The sequence below is a fragment of the Phacochoerus africanus genome, chromosome 7, assembly GCF_016906955.1.
Source record: "Phacochoerus africanus isolate WHEZ1 chromosome 7, ROS_Pafr_v1, whole genome shotgun sequence".
NCBI classification, from domain to species: domain Eukaryota; kingdom Metazoa; phylum Chordata; class Mammalia; order Artiodactyla; family Suidae; genus Phacochoerus; species Phacochoerus africanus.
In genome coordinates, this window is record NC_062550.1 from 88,904,796 (window position 1) to 88,931,997 (window position 27,202).

A 27,202-nucleotide genomic window follows, 5' to 3' on the forward strand; every position below is an offset into this window, starting at 1 on the left:
TACTTGTATTTTTTGCCTTTTCTAGGGCCGCACCTGCAGCATATGGAGGTTCCCAGGCTAGGGGTCTAACTGGAGCTGTTACTGCCAGCCTACACCACAGCCACAGCAACAACAGATCCATAACCCACTGAGCGTGGCCAGGGATCAAACCCACAACCTCACGGGTCCTAGTCCGATTCGTTAACTACTGAGCCACGACGGGAACTCCGACATGACCTCCATTTTTAAATACCGTCTAGTCAACAGGTACTTACTGGGTGCCCGCTGTTTACCGGGTTGCCAGGAGCTGTTTGAGGAAAACAATAGTGAACAGAATAGACACAATCCCCACCCCCATGGGCATACACGGTAGTAGAGGATAAACAAGGCTGAGGTCTGTGGCATGAGGACTGTGAAGAGCAGAACAGAAGAAGAGAGCAGGAAAGGTGAGGTGCTGTGCTGTACAGGATAAACTAGCGAGGAGGTGATATCTGATCTGCAATCTGATTGACGTCAGAGTGTGAAGCAGGAGGGCGTCTGAGAGGAGCCCTGGGTCGAGCCGTGACGCTTGCAGAGGCCCTGGCCATGGGCCTGGCACGCAGGAAGCAGCAGGTGGGCAGTCCTCGAGGACTCCGGGTTTATTCTGACCATGATGGAAACCAATGGAGGCTTGAGAGGTAGGCAGTACATAGCCAGTTTGCCTCCTCCAGGAAGCCCCCCTGACTCCCACTGTGGAGTCAGTGGCCTTCCTGGGTGCCCAGCATGCCCTCTTCCCCCTCAAACCACACTGATCAGTACTGGTGTGTTCCTCCCAACCTGGGTGCCTTCCGGAACAAGAGGTGTGTCTCTCACCCTTCCCCCAACTCGGTACCTCGCACACGGTCCATATGCAGTCAGTGTATCAAGAGTGAACAAACGATTCTCACGCACCAACATCCCGAAGTCCTGCCAGGGTGCAGCACTGGCTTCCAGGCAGCGTCAGGATGCGCGTGGGTACCCCGTGCAGGTACCGTATAACAGGCATCAGCCTTTCTGTTTTAAAGCAGATCGACCCATCTGAGCAAAAGACTCTGGCCAATCTGCCGTGGATTGTGGAGCCAGGACAGGAGGCCAAGCGGGGGATAAATACCAAGTATGAGACCACGATTTTCTGATACTCACCGTCCTCCCGTCCTCGCGGTGCCTTGCACGCCGAGCAGTCCCGGAGCAGGCTTTCCACCCGGCCCAGGAGGAAGAACTGCTCTGTTTGTGTGGCCTTGTCACGGGCGAGAGGCCGCTGGCCGTTCCTGGGGACGTTCTTTCTGCACAGTTACAGAAAGTGCAACCAAGACTTTCCAGCCGTAACCCCTGAAAGGCACGAGTTGAGATTTTCGGCTGACTGTCCTGACTCCCTTCCCTGCTGCCACCCGAGGTATTTCTGATGACTCTGCCCCAACACTTGCTTTGCTGTATTTGGGGATAATACCTTAAAAAAAAATAAATACAGGGGATCTCTAATACTGCCTAAAAGTATACACATCTTGGGTTTATTTTTCACTGTCAGCAGTTTTCAAGGTAGGAGAAACTGAACTACCCCCAAAAAGCATCTGTAAAGTCATTATCTCACTGAGTATTGTTTCATGCAAAAGGACAAAAACTACCCACCCCCCTGATTGCCAGGAAATCCTGTTTCCCAATTTCTATATTTGTGAATTTTATATGTAATCAACTATGTCAGATAAAGAGAACCTTTACATCTATGGATTGATTCAAAAACATAATGATTTAAAACAGAGGAATTTATTATGCACAGAAAAATGTGTCTTGTATTAAATATTTTTATTAAAAGAATGTTTCACTAATGCATTGATAAGAAAACTAGGTTAGCTGTGAGGGATGTTTCTGGTTTCACATCACATAACTAAACTTATACTGCTACTACCAAGAGGACTGGCTCGGGCGTGGCAGAGTACCAGCGACTCTCGCCACAGCAGGAGATTCAGGCAAGCAAACTGGCGTCTTACCCAAAGTGCTGACGCAGCCATAAGCCTGCAAAGATTTTTTTTTAAATCTTCATGGTTTTAGAGAACATGTTTAAAAAAAAAAAAATCTAGGGCTCCTGCTGTCAAGATTTCTGTCATGGAAACCTCGTTTGAGAAAGGTGTTAATAAAATTCTATTGCAAAAAAAATTGTTTTTTCTAGAAAAAAATAAATACAAAAAAAAAAGAGAGAGATTCCAAAGTAATAACTCTTTTCTTGAATCAAATAAATAAATAAATGTTTGCTTACTCTTTGATTAAATAAAATTTACTTACGTTTCTTTAAGGTATTTTAATTTTTTTAATGTCTCTGTGGAGTATTTGTATGATACCATGATGTATATTTATGTAGAATCAAATTATATAACAGTACCAATATCACTATAGAAAAAAATAACATTTTAATGTATATTGTTCTAACCAATCATATTGTGAATCATTTTGAAGTTCATTATAGCGATACTGATAAATAGTGGGATTGTCTTAATGTTTTTTTTTAATTAACCAATATTATTTTAAACCTGATATTCTCAGTTACATTCATCAGTTGGTGAGTTCTGAAGACAACTAAATTTTATTTCAAACTGACAGAAGTATATGGTTTAAGTTCAGTGTTGAAGAATTTTAATACAATATTAAATTACTTGAACTGAACAGTTCCTTGTATATATTTTGCCTATTCACTGTTGATATGTATGTAGTAAACTGAGAGTAAAATAACACTAAAATATGGTACCAAAAGGAAACTGTATAGGAGCAAAGTAAATAGTAGCTTTGCTGAAATAGAAACCTATGTGTAAATATGCTTGGGCTTCCAGTTATAAATTTTGTAATTTTTGTCATTATTTATATCCTATTAAAAAAAGCACACAAAATAAAATGGAAACTGTACAGCCACTGGTGCTTGGCATCATTCTGTGAGCACCTTCTCACTTCTATTTAGGATCAGAACCAAGGGCCTAGCCTTCTCAGCATCCACAGCTAAAGAGAGATTTTATTTGGCAAAATTGTTGAGAAAACTTGGTCTTTTCCAAGTTCAACCAGTCTGAAAAAGATACACGAAACGTTAAAGCTTGAATTTCAGCCATCAAGCCCCCCGTTGTCTTTTAAATATTAAAGTGGGCTGTGGAGTTCCCATTGTGGCTCAGTGGTAATGAACCTGACTAGTATCCATGAGAACATGGGTTTGATCCCTGGCCTCCCTCAGTGGGTTAAGGATCCAGCATTGACGTGAGCTGTGGCGTAGATCACAGATGTGGCTCAGATCCTGCATTGCTATGGCTGAGGCATTGACTGGCAGCTGCAGTTCTAATTAGACCCCTAGCCTGGGAACTTCCATATGCTGCAGGTGCAGCCCTAAAAAGACAAAAAAAAAAAAAAAGAGGAGACACTGTAAGCAAGAATTGCCAAAATGAAAATTTTTAAAAGAGCAAACACCACAAAACTGGGTTACTTTTATAGAACAGCATCTATATGTCGGTCTCAGGCTACCATAATACAACACTGGTTGGATGAAACAAGTTTATTTCTCACAGTTCTGGAGGTCCGGGAAGTCCAAGGTGCCAGAGTGGCGGGTTCCAGTCTAAGGCCTTTGTGTCTTGGCTTGGGTTGTAGGTAGATGCTGTCTCACTGGGTGCTCACATGACTCCTCCTTTGTGTGCCTGCAGAGGGAAGGGGGTGTCAAGCTCTCTGGTGTCTTTTCTCATAAGGCGCTAATCCCATTACGAGGGCCCCACCCCCACAAGCCATCTGACCCTAATTACCTCCCCAAAGCCCATCTCCAAATACCATCACTGTGGACATCAACATATGGATTTTATAGGGACACAAACTTTCCATAACAACCCTCCATTAATCCTTTTGTTTTTCCTAAAACATGGGCCACCTGTGAGCAAGTGGTAACAGGGCAACTTGCCCTGTTAGAAAGACAATGGAGGAGTTCCTGTCGTGGCGCAGCGGAAGCGAATCCGACTAGGAACGATGAGGTTTTGGGTTTGATTCCTGGCCTTGCTCAGTGGATTAAGGATCCAGTGTTGCTGTGGCTGTGGAGTAGGCCAACAGCTACAGCTCCGATTCCACCCCTAGCCTGGGAACCTCCATATTCTGTGGGTGTGGCCTTAAAAAGACTAAAAAAAAGAGAGAGAGACAATGGAAAAATCAATGATTCCCATTCCATAGCCTGAGACTTTGAGAAGATCTCCCCACCGCCAGATCCAAGTGCGTTACTCTGCATGCCAAATCAGTCTCCGCATGCTCCCAGCCTCACAAGCCGAAGACTACAGCTTTGAACCCCAAAGCAACAAAACCATCCTGAGATGGGGCAACATTCACAGAGGCAGAAGGGCAGCTTTCCTGAAGGCAGGTTTGGGCTGGGATTTTAGACAGCAATGCTTCACCTGCACGGATCTGGCCACTTTTCGTCTTTGCTAACCACGAAGAGGTCAGCAATCCTCTTATTTATTATCTCTGCGGCTCAAATCCTTATTTGCATCAGTATTGTTCCCTCATGAAGCAGATGGCACACTCCAATTGGGATAACTTAAGAGTTTAATAAACAGAACACTTACAAAGGTGTTGGCAGCATATAGGGAAACAGGAGTGCAGCGGCATCCTGGGCTGGAATGGGGAGGGAGCAGGAAAGGAGGCTTGTGGAGGGGGCTGCCAGACAGGTGCTGTGGGCCCCAGAAAAGGAGCCAGGGGAGTTCCTGACTAGTAACAAACCCGACTAGTATCCATTAGGTCACAGGTTTGATCCCTGACCTTGCTCAGCGGGTCGGGGATCCAGCGTTGCCATGAGCTGTGGTGTAAGTCACAGATCCGGCTCGGATCCCTTGTTGCTGTGGCTGTGGTATAGGCCAGCAGCTGTAGCTCCAATTCGACCCCTAGCCTGGGAACTTCCATATGCCACAGTGTGGCCCTAAAAAGCAAAAAGAAAAGAAGAAGAAAGGGAGCCAGGGATTAAAACACCCTGACCTCAGGGACAGCAGCCAAGACTGAAGATTAGAAAAACCCTAAGCTCACCTCCTCTCATGAGCACATCAAAATCACAGCTACCTGCAGAGCAACCATTGATGAAAAAGACTGGAACCTACCAGAAAAGATCCACAACTAAAGGCATAAAGAAGGAACCACCATGAGATGGGCAGAAGGAGCAGATCTGCAATATAATCAAATCCCACATACCCTGTGTAGGCAACCCACAAACTGCAGAATAATTATACTGCAGAGGTTCTCCCCAGGAGTAAGAGTTCTGAGCCTCACATCAGGCTTCCAGCCCAGGGGTCTGGCACTGGGAAGATGAGCCCCCAGGGCTTTTGGCTTTGAAGACCAGTAGGGCTTAATTGCAGGAGACCCACATGACTGGGGGAAACAGAGACTTCACTCTTAAAGGCCACATACAAAATCTCACGTGTACCAATACCCAGGGCAAAAGGAGTAATCTGATAGGAGCTTGGGTCACACCTAAGTGCTGGTCTTGGAGCGTCTTCCCAGGGGTTGGGGCTGGCATGCAGCTGCAGCTTTCCCTGGAGACACAGACACTGGTGTCAGACATACTGGGGAACATTGTAACACATGAACACTATGCTGGCAGCTGATATCTTGACTCGTTAGCACCAAAACCTGACCCTACCCAACAGTTTGTAGGGGCCAGTGCTGGGACGCCTCAGGCCAAACAGCTAACTGGACTGGGCCATAGCCCCATGTGTCAGCAGACAAACCGCCTAAAGACTTCCTGAGCCACAGCCACCTCTAGACATACCCCTGCCACGCACAAGAAAGCTAAGACATCAGGGGGCAGACATAAGAAGCAAGAAAACTCTGATCCCAACAGCCTGCAGAAGGAGTCCACCAATGTCGTCCAGAACCTACCCTGGGAGCACCTGGGCCTGGCCCTGCTCACCAGCAGGCCAACACAACTTCAGCACACCCTGGACTTTATACCTGTGTCAAGAACTGCCCCCCTCCCCTCCACCCAATGATCGGAAATGAGCTCTGGGATCCCTGGGCCCTGAAGCCAGACTCCGGAAACCAGCTCTGCCTGCCAATAGTCTGACGCTAACCCCAGGACCTGGCTTCACCTGCCAGTGGTGGACAATAGCTCCAGAGTCGTCAGGACCCTGTGTCTTCCCACCAGTAGGCCAGCACTAGCCTCAGGGACTCTTAGGCTTCCACAACCAGCCACCTTATAACTGGGCCCTTCTACTGGGTTTTTTGGTTTTTTTTTTTTTAGGTTTTTTTCTATTATAGTTGATTTATATTTTTCTGTCAATTTCTGCTGTACAGCAAAGTGACCCAGTCATACATATATACATACATTCTTTTTCTCACATTATCCTCCATCATGTTCCATCACAAGCGACTAGATATCAAACCCTATGTGATACAGCAGAATCTCATTGTCTATCCACTCCAAATGCAATAACTTGCATCTACTAACCCCAAACTCCCAGTCCATCCCATTCCCTCCCCCTCCCCCTCCCCCTCAGCAATAGGCCCTTCTAGACAACAGCCAGCACCATCCACACAGGGCAAGGCCTGGCCACCAAGCAGCCCAGGAGCCAAGCAAGCCTACAAGACCACCCACATAGCCCACCACAAAAGAAGGATCCATGAAGCCCTCTTAGGGGGAACCCTTAGAACATACAGCTTGGGTGCTGAGAGGGGAGTGCACTGCTGGCATGCACAGGACATCTCCTGTAGGAGGTCACTTCTCCAAGGTGGAGAAATATAACTAACCTACCACATACATAAAAATACAAACAGTGGAGTTCCTGTTGTGGCTCAGCAGTTAACCAAACTGACTAGCACCCATGAGGACGCAGGTTTGATCCCCAGCCTTGCTCAGTGGGTTAAGGATCCGGCATTGCCACAAGCTATGGTGTAGGTCGCAGATGCAGCTCAGATCCCATGTGGCTGTGGCTGTGGTTGTGGTGTAGGCCGGCGGTTACAGCTCCAATTCGACCCCTAGCCTAGAAACTGCCATATGCCACAGGTGCAGCCCTAAAAAAGAAAAAAAAAATTGTAGCTTAGACAAAATGAAGCAGCAGAGGAACATGTTCCAGGTGAAGGAAAAAAATAAGACCCCAGAAGAACTGAATGAAGTGGAGATAGCCAATCTACCTCAGAAAGAGTTCCCAGTAAAGATCATAAAGATGATCACAGAACTCGGGAGAATGGATACACAGAGCAAGAAGTTAGAAGGTTGGAGTTTCTGTTATGGCTCAGCAGGATAAGGACCCAACATAGTGTCCCTGAGGGCGCAGGTTTGATCCCTGGCCTTGCTCCATGGGTTAAGGATCCGACATTGTCATAAGCTGTGGCAAAGGTCGCAGATGTAGTTCAGCTCTTGTGTTGCTATGGCTGGAGCATAGACCTGCAGCTGCAGCTCCAATTCAAACCCTAGCCCAGGAATTTCCACACACCACAGGTGTGGCCATAAAAAGAAAAAAAACAGATCTAAATACACTGTTTATAAAAGAGTCACTTCAGATCTGAAAGTGAGGAGATGGGAAAAGGGTATTCCACACAAATGGAAATCAAAAGAAAGCCAGAGTAGCAATTCTTATATCAGGCAAAACAGATTTTAAAATACTGTTACAAGAGACAAAGAAGGATACTCCATAATAACCAAGGGATAATAGCCGAAAACTTTTGCTAAGAGAATTCAGCAACACAAAACCAGCTTTACAACAAATACTAAAGGAACTTCTCTAGGCAGAAAAGAAAAGGCTGCAACCAGAAACAAAAATACCACAAATGACAAGGCTCACCAGTAAAGGCACATATACAGTAAAGATATTAAATCATCCAGGCACAATTATGCTACCAAAATCAGAAATCATGAGAAGAGGAGGGTACAAATGCAGGACACTGGAGATGCACTTGCAATTAAGAGACCAACAACTTAAAACAATCTCGTGTATATATATACATAGACTCCTATATTGAAACTTCAGGGCAACTGCAAACCAAAAATGTATGATTGGTACACATGCAAATAAGAAAAATCAACTCAAATTACAATTGTCATCAAACCACAGAGGAGAGAAGAAGGGAAGAAAAAAGAGCAACAAAAACAAATCCAAAACAATTAATAAAATGGCAATAAGAACATACATATCAATAACTACCTTAAATATAAATGGATTAAATGCCCCAACCAAGATATAGACTGGCTGAATGGATACAAAAACAAGATCCATGTATATATATGCTGTCTTCAAGGGACCCACTTCATTTCTAGGGACACATACAAATTGAAAGAGGATGGAAGAAAATATCCCATTCAAACAGGGATCAAAAGAAAGCTGGGGGAGTTCCCGTCGTGGGGCAGTGGTTAACGAATCCGACTAGGAACCATGAGGTTGCGGGTTCGGTCCCTGCCCTTGCTCAGTGGGTTAACGATCCGGCGTTGCCGTGAGCTGTGGTGTAGGTTGCAGACGCGGCTCAGATCCCACGTTGCTGTGGCTCTGGTGTAGGCCGGTGGCTACAGCTCCGATTCAACCCCTAGCCTGGGAACCTCCATATGCCGCGGGAGCGGCCCAAGAAATAGCAACAACAACAACAACAACAACAACAACAACAACAACAACAAAGACAAAAAAAAAGAAAGCTGGAGTAGCAATACTCTTATCAGACAAAATAGATCTTAAAATAAAAATCAACCACAAGAAAAAAGCTGCAAAAACCTCAAACACATGGAGGCTAAACAATATGCTACTAAACAACCAATGGATCACTGAAGAAATCTAAGAGGAAACCAAAAGTACCTAGAGAAAAATGAACATGAAACCCAATGATTCAACCCCTATGGGACACAACAAAAGCAGTTCTAAGGAAATTTATAGCAATTTGAGCTTACTTCAGGAAACAAGAAAAATCATCTTTTTATAGGGCTGCACTTGTGGCATATGGAAGTTCCCAGGCTAGGGGTCAAATCAGAGCTACAGCTGCCAGCCTATGCCACAGCCACAGCAACATGGGATGTGAGCCACATCTGCGACCTACACCACAGCTCACAGCAACACCAGATCCCAACCCACTGAGTGAGGCCAGGGATGAAGCTGCATCCTCATGGATACTAGTCAGATTTGTTTCCACTGTGCCACAACAGGAACTCCCAAGAAAAATCTCAAATAAACAATCTAACCTTACACCTAAAGCAACTAGTGAAAGAAGAACAAACAAAACCCAAAGTTAGTAGAAGGAAAAAAATCATAAAGATCAGAGCAGAAATAAATGAAATAGAGACTAGGAGTTTCTGTTGTGGCTGACTAGTATCCATGAGGATGCAGGTTCAATCCCTGGCCTAACTCAGTGGGTTATGGATCCAGTGTTGCCATGAGCTGTGGTGTAGGTTGCAGACATGGCTTGGATCTGGCATTGCTATCTATTGCTGTGGCATAGGCCAGCAGCTACAGCTCCGATTAGACCCCTAGCCTGGGAACCTCCATATGCCGCAGGTGCAGCCCTAAAAAGACAAAAAAGAAAAGAAAAGAAATAGAGACAAAAACAAACAAACAAACAAAAAACCACAAAAGATCAATGAAACTAAAAGTTGGTTCTTTGAAAAGATAAGCAAAATTGATAAAGGTTTAGCCAGTTCAAGAGAGAGCCCAGATCAATAAAATCAAAAATGAAAAAGAAGTCACAACCAATACCACAGACATACAAAGGACCATAAAAGTCTATTCCAAGCATCTACATGCCAATAAAATGCACAACCTAGAAGAAATGAATAAATTTTTAGAAAGGTACGATCTTCCAAGACTGAATCAGGAAGAAACAGAAATAGGAACAGTCCTGGAACTGAGTCAGTAACTTAAAAACTCCCAACAAACAAAAGTTCAGGGCCTGGTGGCTTCACAGGTTAATATTTATATCTACCAAATATTTATAGAAAGTCAATGTCTACCTTCTGAAATTATTTCAAAAAATTATAGAGGAAGGAACACTTCCAAACTCTAATGCCATGTTTTTAGATTAGAAGAATCATTATCCAAGGTGATCTACAGATCCAGTGCATTCCCTATCAAATAACCAATGACATTTTTCACAGAACTAGAACAAATAATTTGAAAATTTGTAAGAGAAAAACAAAAGGCCTCCAATAGCCAAAATAATCTTGAGAAAGAACATGGCTGAAGAAATCACATTCCCTGGCTTCAGACTATACTACAAAACTATAGTCATCAAAAGAGTATGGTACTGGAGTTCTTGTGGCACAGCAGTTTAAGGTGTTGTCACTGCAGTGGTTTTGGGTCATTGCTGTGGCAGAGGTTCAATCCCTGGCCCAGGAACTTCCACACATGGGCGTGGACAAAAAAAAAAAAAAAAAGCAATATGGTATGGTACTGGCTCCAGAACAGACACATAGATCAATGGAACAGGGTAGAAAGCCACAAAATAAATCCAGCACTTATGGTCAATTAATCTATGATAAAGGAGGCAACAATATAAAATGAAGAAAGGACATTTTCATCAATAAGTAGTCCTGGGAAAACTGGATAGCTACACATAAGAGAATTAAATTAGAACACTCTTTAACACCATATGCAAAAATAAACTCAAAATGGATTAAAGACCTAAATGTAAGACCAGGTACTACAAAACTCCTAGAGGAAAACACAGAACACTCTGACAAAAATCACAGCAATATTTTTTGCATCCATTTTTCTAGAGTAATGGAAACAAAAACAAAAATAAACAAATGGGACCTAATTAAGCTTAAAAGCTTTTGCACAGCAAAGGAAACCATAAACAAAACTAAAAGACAACCTATGAAATGTTAGAAAATATTTTTAAATGAGGTGACTGACAAGGGGTTATTTCCCAAAACATAAAAATAGCTCATACAGCTTAATAACCAAAAAAAAAAAAAAACAAAGACACCGTGCAGCAACTGACAGAACATTGTAAATCAACTATAATCAAATTAAAAAAAAAATCAAAAAATGGGCAGAAGACCTAAAAGACATTTTTCCAGAAGGACACACTGATGGCCAACAGGCACATGGAAAGATGTTCAACATGGCTAATTATTAGGAAAACATAAATCAAAACTACAATGTGGTATTACCTCACAGTAGTCAGAATGGCCACCATTAAAAAGACTATATATAATAAATGCTGGAGAGGGTGTGGAAAAAAGGGAACCCTCCTACACTGTTTGTAGGACTATACATTGGTGTAGTCATTATGGAAAACAGTAGGGAAGTTCTTTAAAAAGATGAAAACTCCAAAATGCACCCCAATGTTTACAGCAGCACTATTTACAATAGCCAAGACATGGAAGAAACCTAAATGTCCATCAACAGATAAATCAATAAAGACTATGTGGTGTATGCATATACAATGGAATATTACTCAGCCATTAAAAAGAATAAAATAATGGGATTTGCACCAATATAGATGGACACAGAGATTATCATAATAAGTGAAATGTCATACAAAAACAAGTAACATAATACCACTTATATATGGAGTCTAAAAAAATGATACAAAAGAATTTATTTACAAAACAGAAATAGATGCATATACACTAAAAACAAACTTAAGAGTTACCAAAGGGGAAAGGGATAAATTTGGAGTTCAGGATTAACTGATAGCATTACTATACATAAAACAGATAAACAAGTACCTACTGTATAGAACAGGGACGTATATTCAGTGTCTTGTAATAACCTACAATGGAAAAGAATATGGGGAGTTGCTGTGGGTCAGTGGTAACGCATCCAACTAGTATCCATGAGGACACAGGTTCAATCCCTGGCCCCACTCAATAGGTTAAGGATCAGGCATTGCCAAGAGCTGTGGTGTGGGCTTCAGTTGCAGCTCAGATCCCATGCTGCTGTTGCTGTGGCATAGGACGGCAGCTATAGCTCTGATTCAACCCCCAGCTTGAGAACTTCCATATGCTGCAGGTGTGGTCAAGAAAAGAAAAGAAAAAAGAAAAGGAAAGGAAAGAGAGAGAAAAAGAAAAAGCAAAAAAGAAAGAAAAGAATATGAAAAAGTATATATATTTGTATATATTTAACCGTATATATGTATATATTTGCTGTACACCTGCAACTAATACAATATCGTACATAAAATTTCAATTTAAAAAAATAATCGACAGAAGAATGGATTAAGAAGATGTGGTATACATACACAATGGGATACTATTCAGCCATAAAAAAGAACAAAATAATGCCATTTGCAGCAACATGGATGGAACTAGGGACTCATACTGAGTGAAATAAGTCAGAAAGAGAAAGACAAATACCATAGGATATCACTTATATCCGGAATCTAATACATGGCACAAATGAACCTTTCCACAGAAAAGAAACTCATGGACTTGGAAAGCAGACTTGTGGTTGCCAAGGAGGAGGGGGAGGGAGTAGGATGGACTGGGAATCTGGGGTTAATAGATGCAAACTATTGTCTTTGCAATGGATAGCACTGGGAACTATATCTAGTCACTTGTGATGGAGCATGATGGAGGATAATGTGAGAAAAACAATGTATACATATATGTGTGACTGGGCCACTTTGCTATACAGTAGAAAATTGACAGAACACTGGAAACCAGCTATAATGGAAAAAATAAAAATCATTTAAAAATACAATTAAATAAATAAATAAATAAAAATACACTCTAATCTCACTCTCCACCTTCCACCCTGCATTACCCGAACACACTGGAAACATGGCAAGGAGCCCATTAATTTGGTCTACACAAGTCACCTCCAGTCACCCCAGCAGGGCAGGGAAGAGGGAAGAGTGAGTCTGAGGGGCAAACAGAAAAGAGCCAGCCCATGTAATAAGGGATTTTCACCTAATTTTCTTGGACAAACCTGACACATTGGCAACTGAAATATCCATGGGGGTAGAGATCCTTGAATGTTAATATTATTTCAAAAAGGACTTCAATTCAATCGTTACATTTTTTCTTCTTAAATGATATTCTATGATAAATTTGCGTAAATGAACCCCATGAAAATTATGCCTAGTTAGTTCATTAATAAGTCATGGAAGTGATTTTTCTCAAGACATAGCAGATTTTCTGCTGGAATACTTGGGCACTTTGCTGGTGCGTACAATGTTTGGATATGACAGAGTAAAAGACAGGCTGAGGTAAAGAACACATGGCCAAATTCTCAAAAATCAGTGAGAATTCCCACTTGGACCCCAAGTAGCACTGCTCCTAAGCTATTTCTGAAAAGAAATGAAAATCTGGTAAGTGGGCTAGCCTCCAGAGTTCGCCAGCGTTGGAATGTAACGACCATGTTCAGAAGTTTGTACCGAATGAAGCCTTTTTTTAAGGCATTAAGTTTTTCAGTTCTCTTTCTATATGGCTATTCACCAAGTATGTTTCCTATGAAAATGAAGCAATCTGACAGTTATAAACACATTTTCTTAACAGAAAATTTGGTCAGCAGCCAACACAGCCCAGCAGTCTACCTGCATGAAGGTTCTATCGGCCTCCCCCAAACTCCATTCCAGCCAACCCCATGCCCAGCCTACCCCAGCAACAGGATCCTGCTTCCCGCAGCAACCAGCTCCAAAGCAGACTGGGACCGTCATTAGGACTGTTGCCCAATCACCAACCCGTGTACTGTGAGATTCCATCAGTACCCAAGAAGCAGAACTTATTTTTGCAGTGGAATTAACCCTAAGACTTCGGTACCAACCTGGAAAATGCCAGGTCCACTGGCGCCTGTCTTCATCTCAAGCCAATCTACTCACCAAGAACTTGCTCTGTGCCCACCGTGGCTCCATTCTACTTAGAGTTGCTAATGAAAGGATGACCATTCCCAACCTACTGAACTCTGTGTGTTGCTCATAAATAATTATAGCTACAAATCATCATCAAAATAGTTTTTTTTCTCTCCAAAACCCCAGAGACCTCTGTCTGTAAAAGCTGGATGGGCATTTCACTAAGCATAGTTAACGACTAGCAATACGAAGACTCACATACCAGACAGCAGTAGAGACTCCCCGCTTAATGGCTCCAGCAGGGTCACCGCAGCTGAAGGTGGCAGCACAGCCACTAAGGTTTTCAGAGAAGCACACAGGTTACTTCATGAGCCCAGAGACGCTAACGTGCATCTTGCCAGTCCTGCCATTTAAGAAACCTCGAGGGTCGTCTCAGCAGCAGCAAGCTGAGGTGAAGCCGCTCTCAAAACCCAGGTCAGTTCACAACACAGTAATAAATAAAAGCCGTCCCAAGCTATCCATACTCATACTCAATTTAATGGTCCTCTGGATGCCTCGGTGCCGCCCAACAGCTGCTCCCCAGGGAGCCTGCGGTTCTCCCTCTTGTTGTCAGTAAGACACACGAACAGGGAAGTCAAGCAACATCAGCTGTTTTCTGACCTTTGGGAGACTGATTTCTCGCCGCTTCTCAAAAATATATGCTCAGTTTTCTGAGAGAAGAAAACAAAACCAAAAAACCCCCATGTGCTATGTGCTGAGTCAGGGGAGACTGGAAAAGAGCAAAGGGGCAGGAAATGCAGGAATTCCGTTGTAGGAGGCCATTTCTGGGGTGTGAGCTTGGCAGGGAGAGGGGAGACTGCACACTCAGGTGCCCTCAGGGCCGCACAGGTGACATGAGGGAAGGGGAGCTGTGATGATCCAGGGTCGTCATCGCAGGGGGCAGCTGATACTCAGCGGCAGCTGATTGTTGCCACAAAGGAAAGACAACTCTGGCTCGAGATTTTCTAAGAAATCAGGATTGTGTGAAATCACCAGATTTTCAAATGCTGGCAACAAGTTCAGAGTGTTTTTAAAAAAATAAGTGTGAGCCAAACAAAACTCCTCTGTGGGCTGGGCATGGTCCATGCCTCACTTGCTTGTGACTTTGAGATCCCACCAAACTTCAACAACCTCATGGCTTGATTTCCAGTTATTTATCAGAGGAGAGCAGTGTAGGGCTGGGATGAGGGGATGGAGGAGGCAGCGATGTAACGGACACTGACATGCACTGAACTGCTCTCATACACTTGGCTTACTCACGGGGATATCAGGAACTGAATTCAGGGGCTAGTAGCAAAGACCAGAAATAAGAGTCTCTTAAGCAAGGGGCTGAATTTTTTTCTCATGTAACATGAACTCCAGAGATAATAGATAGTACAAGGCTCCTCACCTCTCATCAAAATCCAAACTCCCTCTATATTCTGGTCTGCCATCTTTAGCATATGGCATCGTCTGCAAGGTCACCTCATGAGCACATAATGGCTGCTGGAGCAGCAGTCAATACATCCATATTCAGGGCAGCAAAAAAGATGGTTAAGGACCCAAGGACTCCTGCCTCCCAACTGAAGAGAACCTTCCTAGAAGCTTCACCCTACGAGTTCTGCTTACATCTCTCTTTACATCTGCCACTCCTAGATAAGTAGTTGGACAATGTAGCTGGTGTTGATTTTAGCTGAGCGCACTGCAGCTCCCAACAATACAGGAGATGTTAGTGAGGCCAAGGAAGAGACTGGATATTAGGATAACCACCAACAGTGTCTGCCACGATGGGAATGTCACAGCGCTAGATAAAAGGTGTGAGACACCTGGACAGAGAAAGCAGTGACTGGAAGAGGAATTTATAATAATCCTACCCTGGCAGACCTGCTCTATAAGCTAGCTATCGAATCCAAGCAAGAAACACCTCCCCCCCCCCCCAGCTATGTTAATATGCACACAGACATCTGTGCTGCCCAGACACTCCTGAGAGGGTCACAACAGAGCAGGTGGCCAGAGCACACTGCGTAAGCAGACATCACAGGCACAGCTGGCTGTGGCGCAGGAGTGGGACCGGAAATGGCTTCGATGGCCATCCAGAGGGAGGGCGGAGGGCACCGGTTCTCAACCTCTGCCACACTCTGCAATCACCTAGGGAACTTTCAAAATTATGGATTCCTGGGGCCTATCTCTGGTGAATCTGAGTTATTGGTCTGAGGTGAAACCTGGGTTTGAGGGAGGTTTTACAAAGCAAAGTGGGAGATGTTTCGCTCTGGATTGACTAGGCCCTCCAGATCCCCTGAGAAGCTGGGCAGCCCATATGAATCCCCACAACCAAGACTTCCTTGGAAGTAGCTCCTTGAGAAGATTAAACCATTTTGCCAATGGCCCCACAGCTGGGATGTTGGTGCAGCCAGGACCTGAAGTTGGATCTACTTGACAGCCAAAGCCAAGCTGCTGGCCCAGGGTCTTTTATCTCGCTCCCAATCCTCCACCACTCAATGGGTACATGCATAACCCAAAGAGAATGATGTTTGGGACAGCTTTTCTGCTGAGAAATGTCTGTCTCCTGGGAGCTAACAGCCAGGAGGAGAGACCTACCATGAGGCTGAGAAGGCCACCTGGAGAGAGGTGTGTTCTATGGAGCAAAAGCCTCACCATCCCTATTTATAAACCATGGAAACATGGGCAGCAAAAGAATGGGAGTTTGTAAGTAGGACGAAAGATAATTAACACTATGGAGACCTGTGTCAGTGGTTTGCTATTTTTCCAGCCTCACAAAAACCTGCAGTTAGAAGGTGTGATCCCTATTTGACAAAGGAGGAAACTGAGGCTCTGAGAGTTGGCACCATTTCAAATGAAAAGGAGAAAAGGAAATGAAATGAAAATGGCAGGAAAAAGCATATGGATCCACTAACCCCAGGGCTGTGGCAAATTTAAATGAACCCCTAAAGTTTCCAAAGCAGAAACAGGCTTTTCTCCAGGGAGCGAGCTGCAGTAGGGCTGCCGCTTACCTTCCTTCCTCAGTGCTTGAATCATCTGTGAATTGAGACTAGGTTGGACTGTGGCCAAGTGCTGGCAAAGTCAAAGCATCCCCCAGCCTCTGCTGTCTGCTTGGCTCCCATCAGAATGGCCTCTGCTTCTTTATTCCAAGAGCAATCCCTATAGGCACAGAGATGGGTTAACCAGGATACCAGGAGTAGAAGCTCTCCAGGAGCAGGGACCACCTCAGACATGACCTCTGAGAACTCAGGACCCAGGATCAGTCATGCACGACCCGGGACGTGCACGAGCAAAATGAACAATGGATTAAGTGCAGAACTGGAATCATACTCCTGGCTCCCCAAGGGCCACATCGGAGGCTGAGAGCCATGGACCAAATCCGCAGCTCCACCCCTTGGCTGTGGGGCCCTGATGACTTAACCTCTGCATCTGTTTCCACATCTAGAAAACAGAGATAACACTTTGCAGCCTTGTCATTAGGATTTGACTAAATAATGTGTAGAAAGTGCCCAGCACTGGGCCTGACACACAAAAGACCCTAAGAAATAGTAGCTCCCTCTTCCTTCCTCCTAAAAAGGATTTGTTGTCTCAGAAAGTTATTTGTCAGAGGGCAGCAAATCAATCAGAAATAAGAAACACGGATCTCTAAAAACTTCCCCAGCTGCTGAAACCCAAGCCTTGGCCCCTAGCCTGGTGTTCATCTGCCATGAATCCAGGAGGATCCCACTTCTAACTGAAACACTCATCGTGGAGCCCAGTGAGCCCCGGCGTCTCCATAAAGAAAACAAAATCAGATTTGGATTCTGGCCCTGGCTTTATCCGATTAACTGCTTGGGATGTCGTTCTTTCTCTGTAAACTAGGACTGCATAGTCTGCAAACCCTCTCAACTTCTGTGAAGATAAAATAAGGGCTGGGGAGGGGAGATTTGACTGGATGAATATGAAAGTCTGCCCCGACTGCTCAAAAAGGCCACCTTGGTACTAAGCAGAGCCTTTACGCACCTGCTAGGTGCTTCCCGGTTGATCAGCTGCCCAGAACCACCAAACTCAGCTCAGGCCCAGAATGCTCTCTCTAGATACTTATGCTGGCCCCTGAATGAGAAATTAGATTCTTCTTTCACTTCCATGTGATTAGCAGTATTCCCAGTTCTGAGGGCCTGACCTCATAAATGAACTTACAGTGAACACCAGCGACTCATTTTCCTGAATCATAACTGAAATGAAAATTCCCACGTTTTGGTCTGCTCAGAATGCCATCTGACTCAGCAGTAAGTTGCTGTTGATGCCAAAGGCCTGGTCTCTGATGAGTTCCACACTCATGGAAATTCTTCAGCCCTTTCCATGTGAATATACACAGTTACACAACAATTTTTCTACGGCTAAACTCGTAGCCCCACAGCAGCTGATCTTCTAATTTAGGCATGTTAATAACTGCATCATAAATCCATAGTCTTAAAGATAGGGGTTATGAGCAAGGAAATCCACTCAAATGACAATCTTCAGAGACTGTTATTAGAAAATCATTTTCTCCTTTTAAGGTCAGTAAGTAAATTGTAATAATAACACAAAGCGTATGTTGAATACTAGATCACCATACTTGCCAACTTAAAACACTCCAGGGATATGTTTATTCATTTCATATAATTTGGAAGCAAATCTTTATCCAAGTAAAGTTTTACTTTCCCCTAACGACGCTTCACAATAAAATGTCAAACTAAAATGGGAAGATAAAGAAAACGCTGGTGACGTGCTACATCTTAATTTGACAGCCTCGTGATATCCTAGCGCAGCGGGAGAACAGAGCATGCACTATGAGCAGGTGGGCGTCCAACTCATTCAACAAACATTTACTGAGGCTCCAACTGGAGCCAGGCTCTGGTATACAACACCTAACAGACCTGGCTTTCATGGAGCTTACAGTCTAATGGGGGTGCCATTGAGTAAACAACACAGGCAATAAAACCCACGAGAGAAAAGAGGGGGCAGAGAGAGGGCAGGGCAGCCTTCATCAGAAAGGTCATCTCCAAGAAAAAGATAAGAAGGAATAAGAGTAAAAAACCAGGGCGGGAGGGACAATAGAGAAGACAGAGAGCCTACACAAAGCCACAGAAGCCAGAGAGCACCGGCAGGTCCAGGGTTTTTAAGAGACGTGACACAGTAAGATGAACATTTTGGAAAGACCATGCAGAAGCACGACTGCTAGGAGAAAGAGGGAACTAACTGTCTGTTGCCAGGCAAATGATGACAGGACCCAAATCACACCAAGGAATATGCAAGTGAGCATTTTCTTGGTCCAAGCACTGAGATAAGTAAGTACTTCATGAGCATTATCTTATTAAATCCTTACAACAAACTTGAGGAGGAGGAACAGATAGACAACTGCTGGAGTTCTCTGGTGGTGGCACAGTGGATTCAGGATCTGGCACAGTCACTGATGTGGCTCTGCTTACTGCCACGGCTCCAGTTCAGTCCTTGGCCTGGGAACTTTCACGTGTCTCAGGCACAGAAAAAAAAAAAAAAAAAAAAAGACCACTGCTGATATTTTCTTGTTTTCTTATTATCTGTTGTCCCCAGTTTCCCCCAGCAACTAAAATGGTGTTTATTTACTGCCGTGGCTACTGCTTAAAACAGTGTGAGGCACACAGTAGAGGACAGACAGACAGCAAAAGGAACAAACCAACAAAGGAGTTTTGCCCAAGAACATACTGCATTTAGGACCCCACGCCCACTGCACTTACCACACCAAGTTGCAACTGTTAGTCTGCTGGTCCTTCAGCTCACCAACCTCCAGACTGCCCTTGACTCCGTCTGTGGCCTCCTGTCCTGTCTATCTACAACCATTTTGTTGCTGATCTCATCTGGAGCTGTGGCTTTAAATACTATCTATTCAGAGTTCCCGTCATAGCTCAGCAGAAACGAATCTGACTAGTACCCATGAGGATATGGGTGCGATCCCTGGCCTCACTCAGTGGGTCGGGGATCCAGTGTCGTCATGAGCTGTGGTGTAGGTCGCAGATGCAGCTTGGATCCCGTGTCGCTGTGGCTGTGGTGTAGGCCAGCAGCTGTACCTCCGATTCAAGCCCCTAGCCTGGCCGCACGTGCGGCCCTAAAAAGCAATCGATCAATACTATTGGTTCACGGATGACGCTCATATTTTCATCTCCATCACACATCTCGCCCATGAATTCCAGACCCTTTTACCCATCACCCCCACTTGGCTGCCTAACACTCACCTCAAACTTACCGGGTCTGAAGGCCTGCTCCTTTCAGTCTTCTCGTCTTAACAGCTCTACTCTTCCAGCTGCTCAAGCCAGGGGCCAAAATCTTTATATCGTTCTTGTCCCTCCCATAACTTTCATCCAACCCATTAGCAACTCCTATTAACTCTTACCTTTACAGCAGATGGAGAATCCGGCTTGTCACAATTTCTTCTGTTGCTACCCCAGTCTGGCCGCCCTCATTTTGCTCAGACTAATGTAAAAACTTCTCAGTGGTCTCCCCATTTCCCTCCTTGCTCGTCCTCCTTTCAGCTGATTCTCAATTTGTTCCCACTGCCAAAGTGATCAAGTTAAAGTTTACGTCCCATCTCCACTGCTCACAGACTGGCACCACATCTCATCTCAGGGTGGGTGTCCTTGCACTGGCCTGGGAGACCTCACCTTTCAGGTCTGAACTCAAGTGTCATCTTCTGGATGAGCAACTCCCTGCAGAACTGCAACCCAGCTCCTCCCCACTTATACACCAACAAATCACTGTAGACATGACTGACCCGTCTGCCTCACCCTGGCCCCCAACCACAGGAGGGGCAAGGACTTTGTTTTGCTCACTGCTAAATCCCCCATACCTACAAAAATGCCAGGCACAGGGTAGATCCCAAAAGACATGCACCAAATGCAAGAATTAATAAATTCTCTTCTTTACAGGATCTTCTCCATGCCAGCCACACCAGGCAGCAAACTGAAGAAAGAGAAAATTTTGATAGAACTGAATTACACATAGCTGATAAAAGCATGGACACAGAGTTGATGGCTTAATTTGAAGAATCCTTCACATTTGTTTCCTGATCAACAAAGGACAAGCAACGAGTCTGAAATAATCTGAAAACGATTTTCAAAAATATTTTAGGAATTTTATTTTTATAAAATTTTTTAATTCATGTATTTAAGTGTATACCAAGGCAAAAAAAAAAATGTAAGTTGTATCATAAATACAAAACTGTTTCCAAAACATCATAACACATATCCAATACAAAAAACAAAAAAACCTTTATACACACAAAATGCAGTGTATGTTCAATACAAAAAAAAAATTAAAATATAAAGCAGGGGGAAAGCCTTGAAAAACACTCACCCCAAAGAACAAAACAAAACCGTCCCCCTTGACTGGCCACTTACACTGCCATGAAAGGCTTCTCTTCTTTCCTCATGTTACCCAGTCTCTCTTCTCATTTTTTCTTTTTAATTTATTGGTAAGATAAAAGGGCCAATCAAGGCTTTTTAAAAGCTGATGTTTGTTGTCATACTTTTACAGTCAAGTGACTTTTAATTCTAAAAGTTAATACTTTATACTCTGAGCTATGAGTTCCTAAACATTGTAAACAAATCAAATTATGATTTGAGTACTCTAAGTAGAACATACTATTTATAGAAATTCTTTTATAAAAGTAAGATTTTTTACATCACATTTGCTTAAGTCACAGTGAACCTATAAATGAGCTCCTCAACCCACTATGCGACAAAACAAAAAACAAGCCTCCTTAACAACGTGAAAGACTTTATTCACTCTTAAGGTTCCCTCAGATACTAAAGAGGAACATCTGAAAGCACATCTGGAGTGGTCTATCCCCGTACCCACCTCACATCTACTCACATGTATCAACAACAGAAACTAGCTCAATGCTCACCTACTAGTAACACTAATCTGACTTCGCTCTTGCAGCAGCAAAAACTTCTGAATTTTGGTTGTCTCTTATATAAATAATTTTATTAATTTTATATTTATCACATTTCCCTTAACAGTATACTTCAGGGGAAATGTTTAGAGTTAAGCTGCAATGTAAGTACCTAACCAGGAGGTAAAAAAAGCTAGTTACTGATATTGATACGCCTCTTCCTTATCAAAAATTATTTTTCCTGATGAAGCTTAGAATGAAGGAGGGAGGGAAAGGAAGGAAATGCAGAGGGAGAGAAGGGGATAGAAAGTGACAGGCTGGAAGGTTAAAGGTGACATCTTCCAGAGTCACATGACTCTTCCAGCATTGCTCAGAAAACCAAAGAGAATTCTCTTGAAATTCACTAACAGCATTAGCAATGCTATTCATCTACAAGTAAATGGAATTAGACAAAAATTATTTTTTACTATTTTCCTATCTTAGAAAAATTCTGTTGTTTCAACTTATGATTAAAATTGGCTCTTCCCTGATTACTCTGATTTACTAACAGTTAGCTGTGGAGCAAGTACTAAAGTGAGGACTAAGAAAGGTCAAGGTCAGTCAAGTATACCAAGTCTGGTATATAAAAAAGCAGAGAGCAGGACAGGGACCAACTTAAAGACTGACAGCTCGAGTCCAGGTCCAGCCCGGGCTGCCATCAGGGGATGAGAAAGGGTAGACCAACAAAATCTACTCTCTCCAACGTGCATAAATTTTGACTCACAGAAAGATCTTTTGGAATCTAAGACTCACTTATCAAGTACATTAAAGGACATTTTTTAAATTGTGCACACAGACACAATATTTTCCAAGCAAATTACAGGGGTACAAATAAGGTCTGAGATGATATTTGGGGGAACTATACCCTCTTGGGATAAGTGTGGTTCATAAAGCCAAGCCACTACCCTACAGCACAGCCTGCATAATGATAATATTAAAATACACATTTCCTTCAAATTATTCTTATTAATTATGTCAACCAATTTGAGTGCATCAAGGGAGAATTTTACCAACAGTATAATGAGGTACATATTTACATTTCCATTTGCATCTTCAGGACAAACTGTTAAAAATAATGATGATGATTATGAAAAACAAGATTAAAAGTGTGTTCATTTGGGAAAAGCTACATTAATATTATTCATCCAACCACAAATACTTTTGTAATGAATGCAATACTGCAAAACAATTCACAGCTTTATAAAAAAAAAAGTTGAAATACAGAGTTTCATTACGATTTTTTTTTCCAATTCAAAATTAAGAGTTCAACTTGCATCACTGCTCAACTATTTTACTCTAAAATCTTTAAAACATACAGAATACCAAGATTATCCACAGTCACATATGTTTTGAAGTCAGGGGACACATGTATTTTCTTAAGATTGGTTCCATTTGTGTAGAACGTCTGTATGGATTTCCCAGAGTCAACATTCCACCACTGTTCAGAAAAACATAAAATTCTCATTAGGTTGGTAATTACACTGTAAGACAATCTACAGTGCCACCCGGATCCTTCACCCATCACCTCCCCACCCCCAAACTTAAGCAAACTTTCGCATTACCATAAATGCTAAATATGGTATTACCAACCTGGTCGGCCTTATCCTGACTAACCCTGGTGACGGCCTTCCAGCTACCCCACACCTAACCCCACTAAGGTGTGCTGGAGAAACATGCAGCCTACTCAGAGCTGCAGACACAAGACTACACAAAGCACATTATGGTGATGGCTGGACTGAACTCTCCCATCTGCACGTCCTTCTCAGTAGAATGGGGAGAATGACCCCCTCTTCTCTAGAAATGCCTCTTTGCAGACATGGGCAGGAATCCTGGCAGACACCAATGCTACTCATAGTGTAGGCTGCAGGACAGAATGTTCTCTCTATGGACCCTTCTCTTTCATCAGGAGTGAGTCAAGAGCCCACAAGTTTATTTACAAGTCCATACATTCATTTGCTAAATGAATACTGAACACCTCAAAAGTGTTGTCTGGCCAAGTCCTTCCTTTTTCCTCCCAGTTGTGGAATTTACTAAGATTATAACAATATTTACATTCTTTTACCAAATGGAGATCATACATCTTACAGCTAAGATGAGGGCAAAAGAGACAACGTACACAAACAGCTTTTGAGAAGGCCTCAGGTACACCAAGATTCTGATTATTACGAATGCCATCAGTGATCACGTCTGTAACCATGGCAATGCCTAGCATCCTGCCTTGCACCTGTGACTGGATCAACCCTTCCTGTTCACCATCAGTAACAGTACCTGGTAAAAGTATGTCTTGTGGACTTAAGCAAACCTCAATGCGGCAGCATATACTAACACGCTATTTCCCAGAACTGACAATTTTGCTTGCTAAAACAGTAGAGTCATCAAAACTACAGAAGATACACTCAACCTACTTGAGAGAAGACTCATTAGTTTTCAGTCACTAGAACCAAGTCGAAGAGGTAGTAACAAGGCCTTTAGACATCACCTAGTCCAATGCCTCACTTTAGAAATAAGGAAGTCAATGAAAAAATTAAAAAAAAAAAAAAAAAAGACATGGAGTTTCCGTCAGGGCGCAGTGGTTAACGAATCCGACTAGGAACCATGAGGTTGCGGTTTCGATCCCTGGCCTCACTCAGTGGGTTAAGGACCCGGCGTTGCCATGAGCTGTGGTGTAGGTCACAGACACAGCTCGGATCTGGCGTTGCTGTGGCTCTGGCGAAGGCTGGTGGCTACAGCTCCGATTAGACCCCTAGCCTGGGAACCTCCATATGCCGCGAGAGCAGCCCAAGAAAATGGCAAAAAGACAAAAATAAATTAATTAATTAATTAAAAATTTTTTTAAAAAAAGAAAGAAAGAAGGAAGTCAGGGTTGAGAAAGCAGCAAGGCCTTGTCACTGTAGAGGCCACTGCTAGCGGGCGGCACAGGTGAACAGTTACCTGGCTTCCCAACCTAGTGCACCCACTACCTTCCCTCCATTAGGACAGACCCTCTACCTGGAAACACTATCCCAGCCACTAATCTCAGTATGGACTAAAGACAACGATGCTAAAATAGGACTTACTTAGGGGACTTTTAGGAAAGTGAAACTATTGTTTGATACTACCATGGTAGATACGTGTAGTTACACAATCGTCAAAAATTCACAGAATGAGCAACACTAAAAATGAACCCTAATGTGAACTGGACTTTGAGTGATAATGATGTGTCAGTGAACATTCATCAGCTGTAACAAATGTACCCTTTGGTGGGCGACTGATAGTAGGGGAGGCTTGTGGGGAGGGGCAGCAGGGGGTTAAGGGAACTCTACACTTTCTGCTCAATTTTGCTTTGAAACTAAATCTGCCCTAAGAAATATTTTTTTTAAAAAAATAGCAGCTGGAAGGAGAGATAAATTGGAAATTTGGGATTAACAAACTACCATATATAAAATAGGAAGTTCCCTTGTGGGGCAACAGATTAAGGATCTGGCATTGCCACAGCTGTGGCACAAGTCACAACTGCGGCGCAGGTTCGATCCCTAACCCAGGAACTTCCACATGCCACAGGTGTGGCCAAAAAAAAAAAAAAAAATAGACGAACCACAAGGGCCTACTGTATAGCACAGGGAACTATACTCAATATCTTGTAATAACCTATAATGGAAAAGAATCTGAAAGTATATACATATACGTGTGTATATATACGCATATATGTAACTGAAGCATTGCTGTACAATTAAAACGTTGTAAATCAACTATAATTCATTTTTTTCAATGGGAAGAAATAGCTAACATTTACTCAGGATACACTATGAGCCACTATGTGTAAGTATTTTACATGCATTAACTCCTTTAACCCTCCCAACCCTATGAGCGGCAGAGGCAGGGAGTCTGCCCCAAGGCTCGCTCTCCCGACCTTTACACTCACCTCTACAAAACGGCAAGCCTGCATTTATCACAGGTATTCCACATTTCAAATCAGCCTTTCTCATCATGAGCATGAATTAGTATGGATTTCTTGTCACTCTAACAGTATGTACTCTGTGCCGTAACACAAATAAATTACAGTATTTTTAACTTGTAAGGTGGGATAATTTTAAAAGTTAAGCGCTTTTTAGCTACTGTATACCTACTTTACTGACATTCAATTTATACAGCTTGGATTATGAAGTGAACAGACTCAAAAGGCCTGTTTTCTTGGACACTACAGCAGCTGTTCCTTTTTACTTTTAATTTGCTCTGTGCTTTTGGAGAGTCTCATTAACATGCTGGGTCGATGCAAGCTGGGCTATATCATCATCAGTTTAACCATGCTGGCAAGTCAACCAGAAAGAACAGCCTGATTGTCACTTAAATATACAGAATATTTAGGCCACAGGTTCTTTCGCCGTGAAGACATAACCTCTCCAGCACAGGCATTGATTCTGCTGTTTATTTCAAGGTTCTCCAGGAACTCTGGTCACTGATCTCTATCATCTCTTATAAGCCAGACTCATGATTATGTGACAGCTTTCCATGGGGCCCAGAGCGTCAAAAGACATGGTCGTGAGCAGCTCGGTGTCAAAGCTGAGCGATTAAGTTCTCCAGAAATTAATATGGCTGAAGACTCCCAGCTTCCAACACAGAGACAGCAATGCTGCTCCTCTAAGCATCATCCTCAGAGCAAGCAGAGTGCAGTTTGTCTCTCCACTGAAGGAGGACAAGTGGGGAAAGTCTCACAATCCCCTAATATCTAAATAAAGGTGTGCCCTAAAAGGTACAGGCTAATGCAACATCTTGCAAATAGCACTGTATTTTCAATGCAAACTTGTAAAGGGATCATAACATACATCCTCTCGTAGAGTTAAAAATTGTCCTCTGATTTATCCTTTTTTATAAGCTAGATATGTATTTATTTATTTATTTATTTTTCTTTGCAGGGCCACACTCGTAGCATACAGAGGTTCCCAGGCTAGGGGTCTAACTGGAGCTACAGCTGCTGGCCTACACCACAGCCACAGCAATGCCAGATCCGAGTTGCATGTGCAACCTACACCACGGCTCATAGTAACACCAGATCCTCAGCCCACTGAGCGAGGCCAGGGATCGAACCCGCAACCTCATGGTTCCTAGGTGGATTCATTTCTGCTGCTCCACAACAGCAACTCCAAGGCTAGATTTTTACATTAAGTGAAACTGCATTTTATGAGGGTCCCATATAAACAAAACCTCACTCAAATATTTCTGAACATCTATATTGTGTTAGACGACTAATCAGAATCACCTCCTACACATGAAAAGTATTCAATCAGAAAAAAAATGGTCTTGTAAGATCTAGTTCATTAGGGATCTATTCTAAGTGGCCAGTATAATACACAGTATCATCCTTGACCCCTCTTACAAGTAAACCACTATTCAAAAGACTCCACTCAAGCATCCCCTCCACAGGAAGCCTCTGCAAGCTCCCAAAGGTAGAGCTGCCCACTCCTCCCCTTTGCGTCTCCACGATCCTTAGGCAAAAGCGTCCCAGAACCCCTCCTAGACTTAGAGACTTTTGTTATTTACTGCTTCCCCCAAAGACTGTCAACCAACCACCTGGGC

The 27,202-nt window shown here is 43.2% G+C and overlaps 2 protein-coding genes across 9 annotated transcripts in view; one reads left to right on the forward strand and one right to left on the reverse strand.

Annotated features, from left to right (window-relative positions):
• ANKS1B (ankyrin repeat and sterile alpha motif domain containing 1B) overlaps positions 1–2,009 on the forward strand; it is a 407,090-nt gene extending 405,081 nt beyond the window's left edge. For 3 of the 5 annotated variants that reach the window (XM_047788210.1, XM_047788214.1, XM_047788212.1), the window contains one exon: positions 1,023–2,009. In XM_047788210.1, coding sequence (XP_047644166.1) covers positions 1,023–1,133 — 111 coding nt within the window. In that variant the 3' untranslated portion in view covers positions 1,134–2,009. Of the gene's footprint in view, positions 1–1,006 lie in introns of all 5 variants that reach the window. The other 2 variants (XM_047788213.1, XM_047788211.1) reach the window with 2 other exon arrangements.
• An 18,870-nt stretch (positions 2,010–20,879) lies between these two features.
• Positions 20,880–27,202, reverse strand: part of APAF1 (apoptotic peptidase activating factor 1) — a 91,655-nt gene continuing 85,332 nt past the window's right edge. For all 4 annotated transcript variants that reach the window (XM_047788218.1, XM_047788217.1, XM_047788216.1 and 1 more), the window contains one exon: positions 20,880–23,087. In XM_047788218.1, coding sequence (XP_047644174.1) covers positions 22,941–23,087 — 147 coding nt within the window. In that variant the 3' untranslated portion in view covers positions 20,880–22,940. The remainder of the gene's footprint in view (positions 23,088–27,202) is intronic.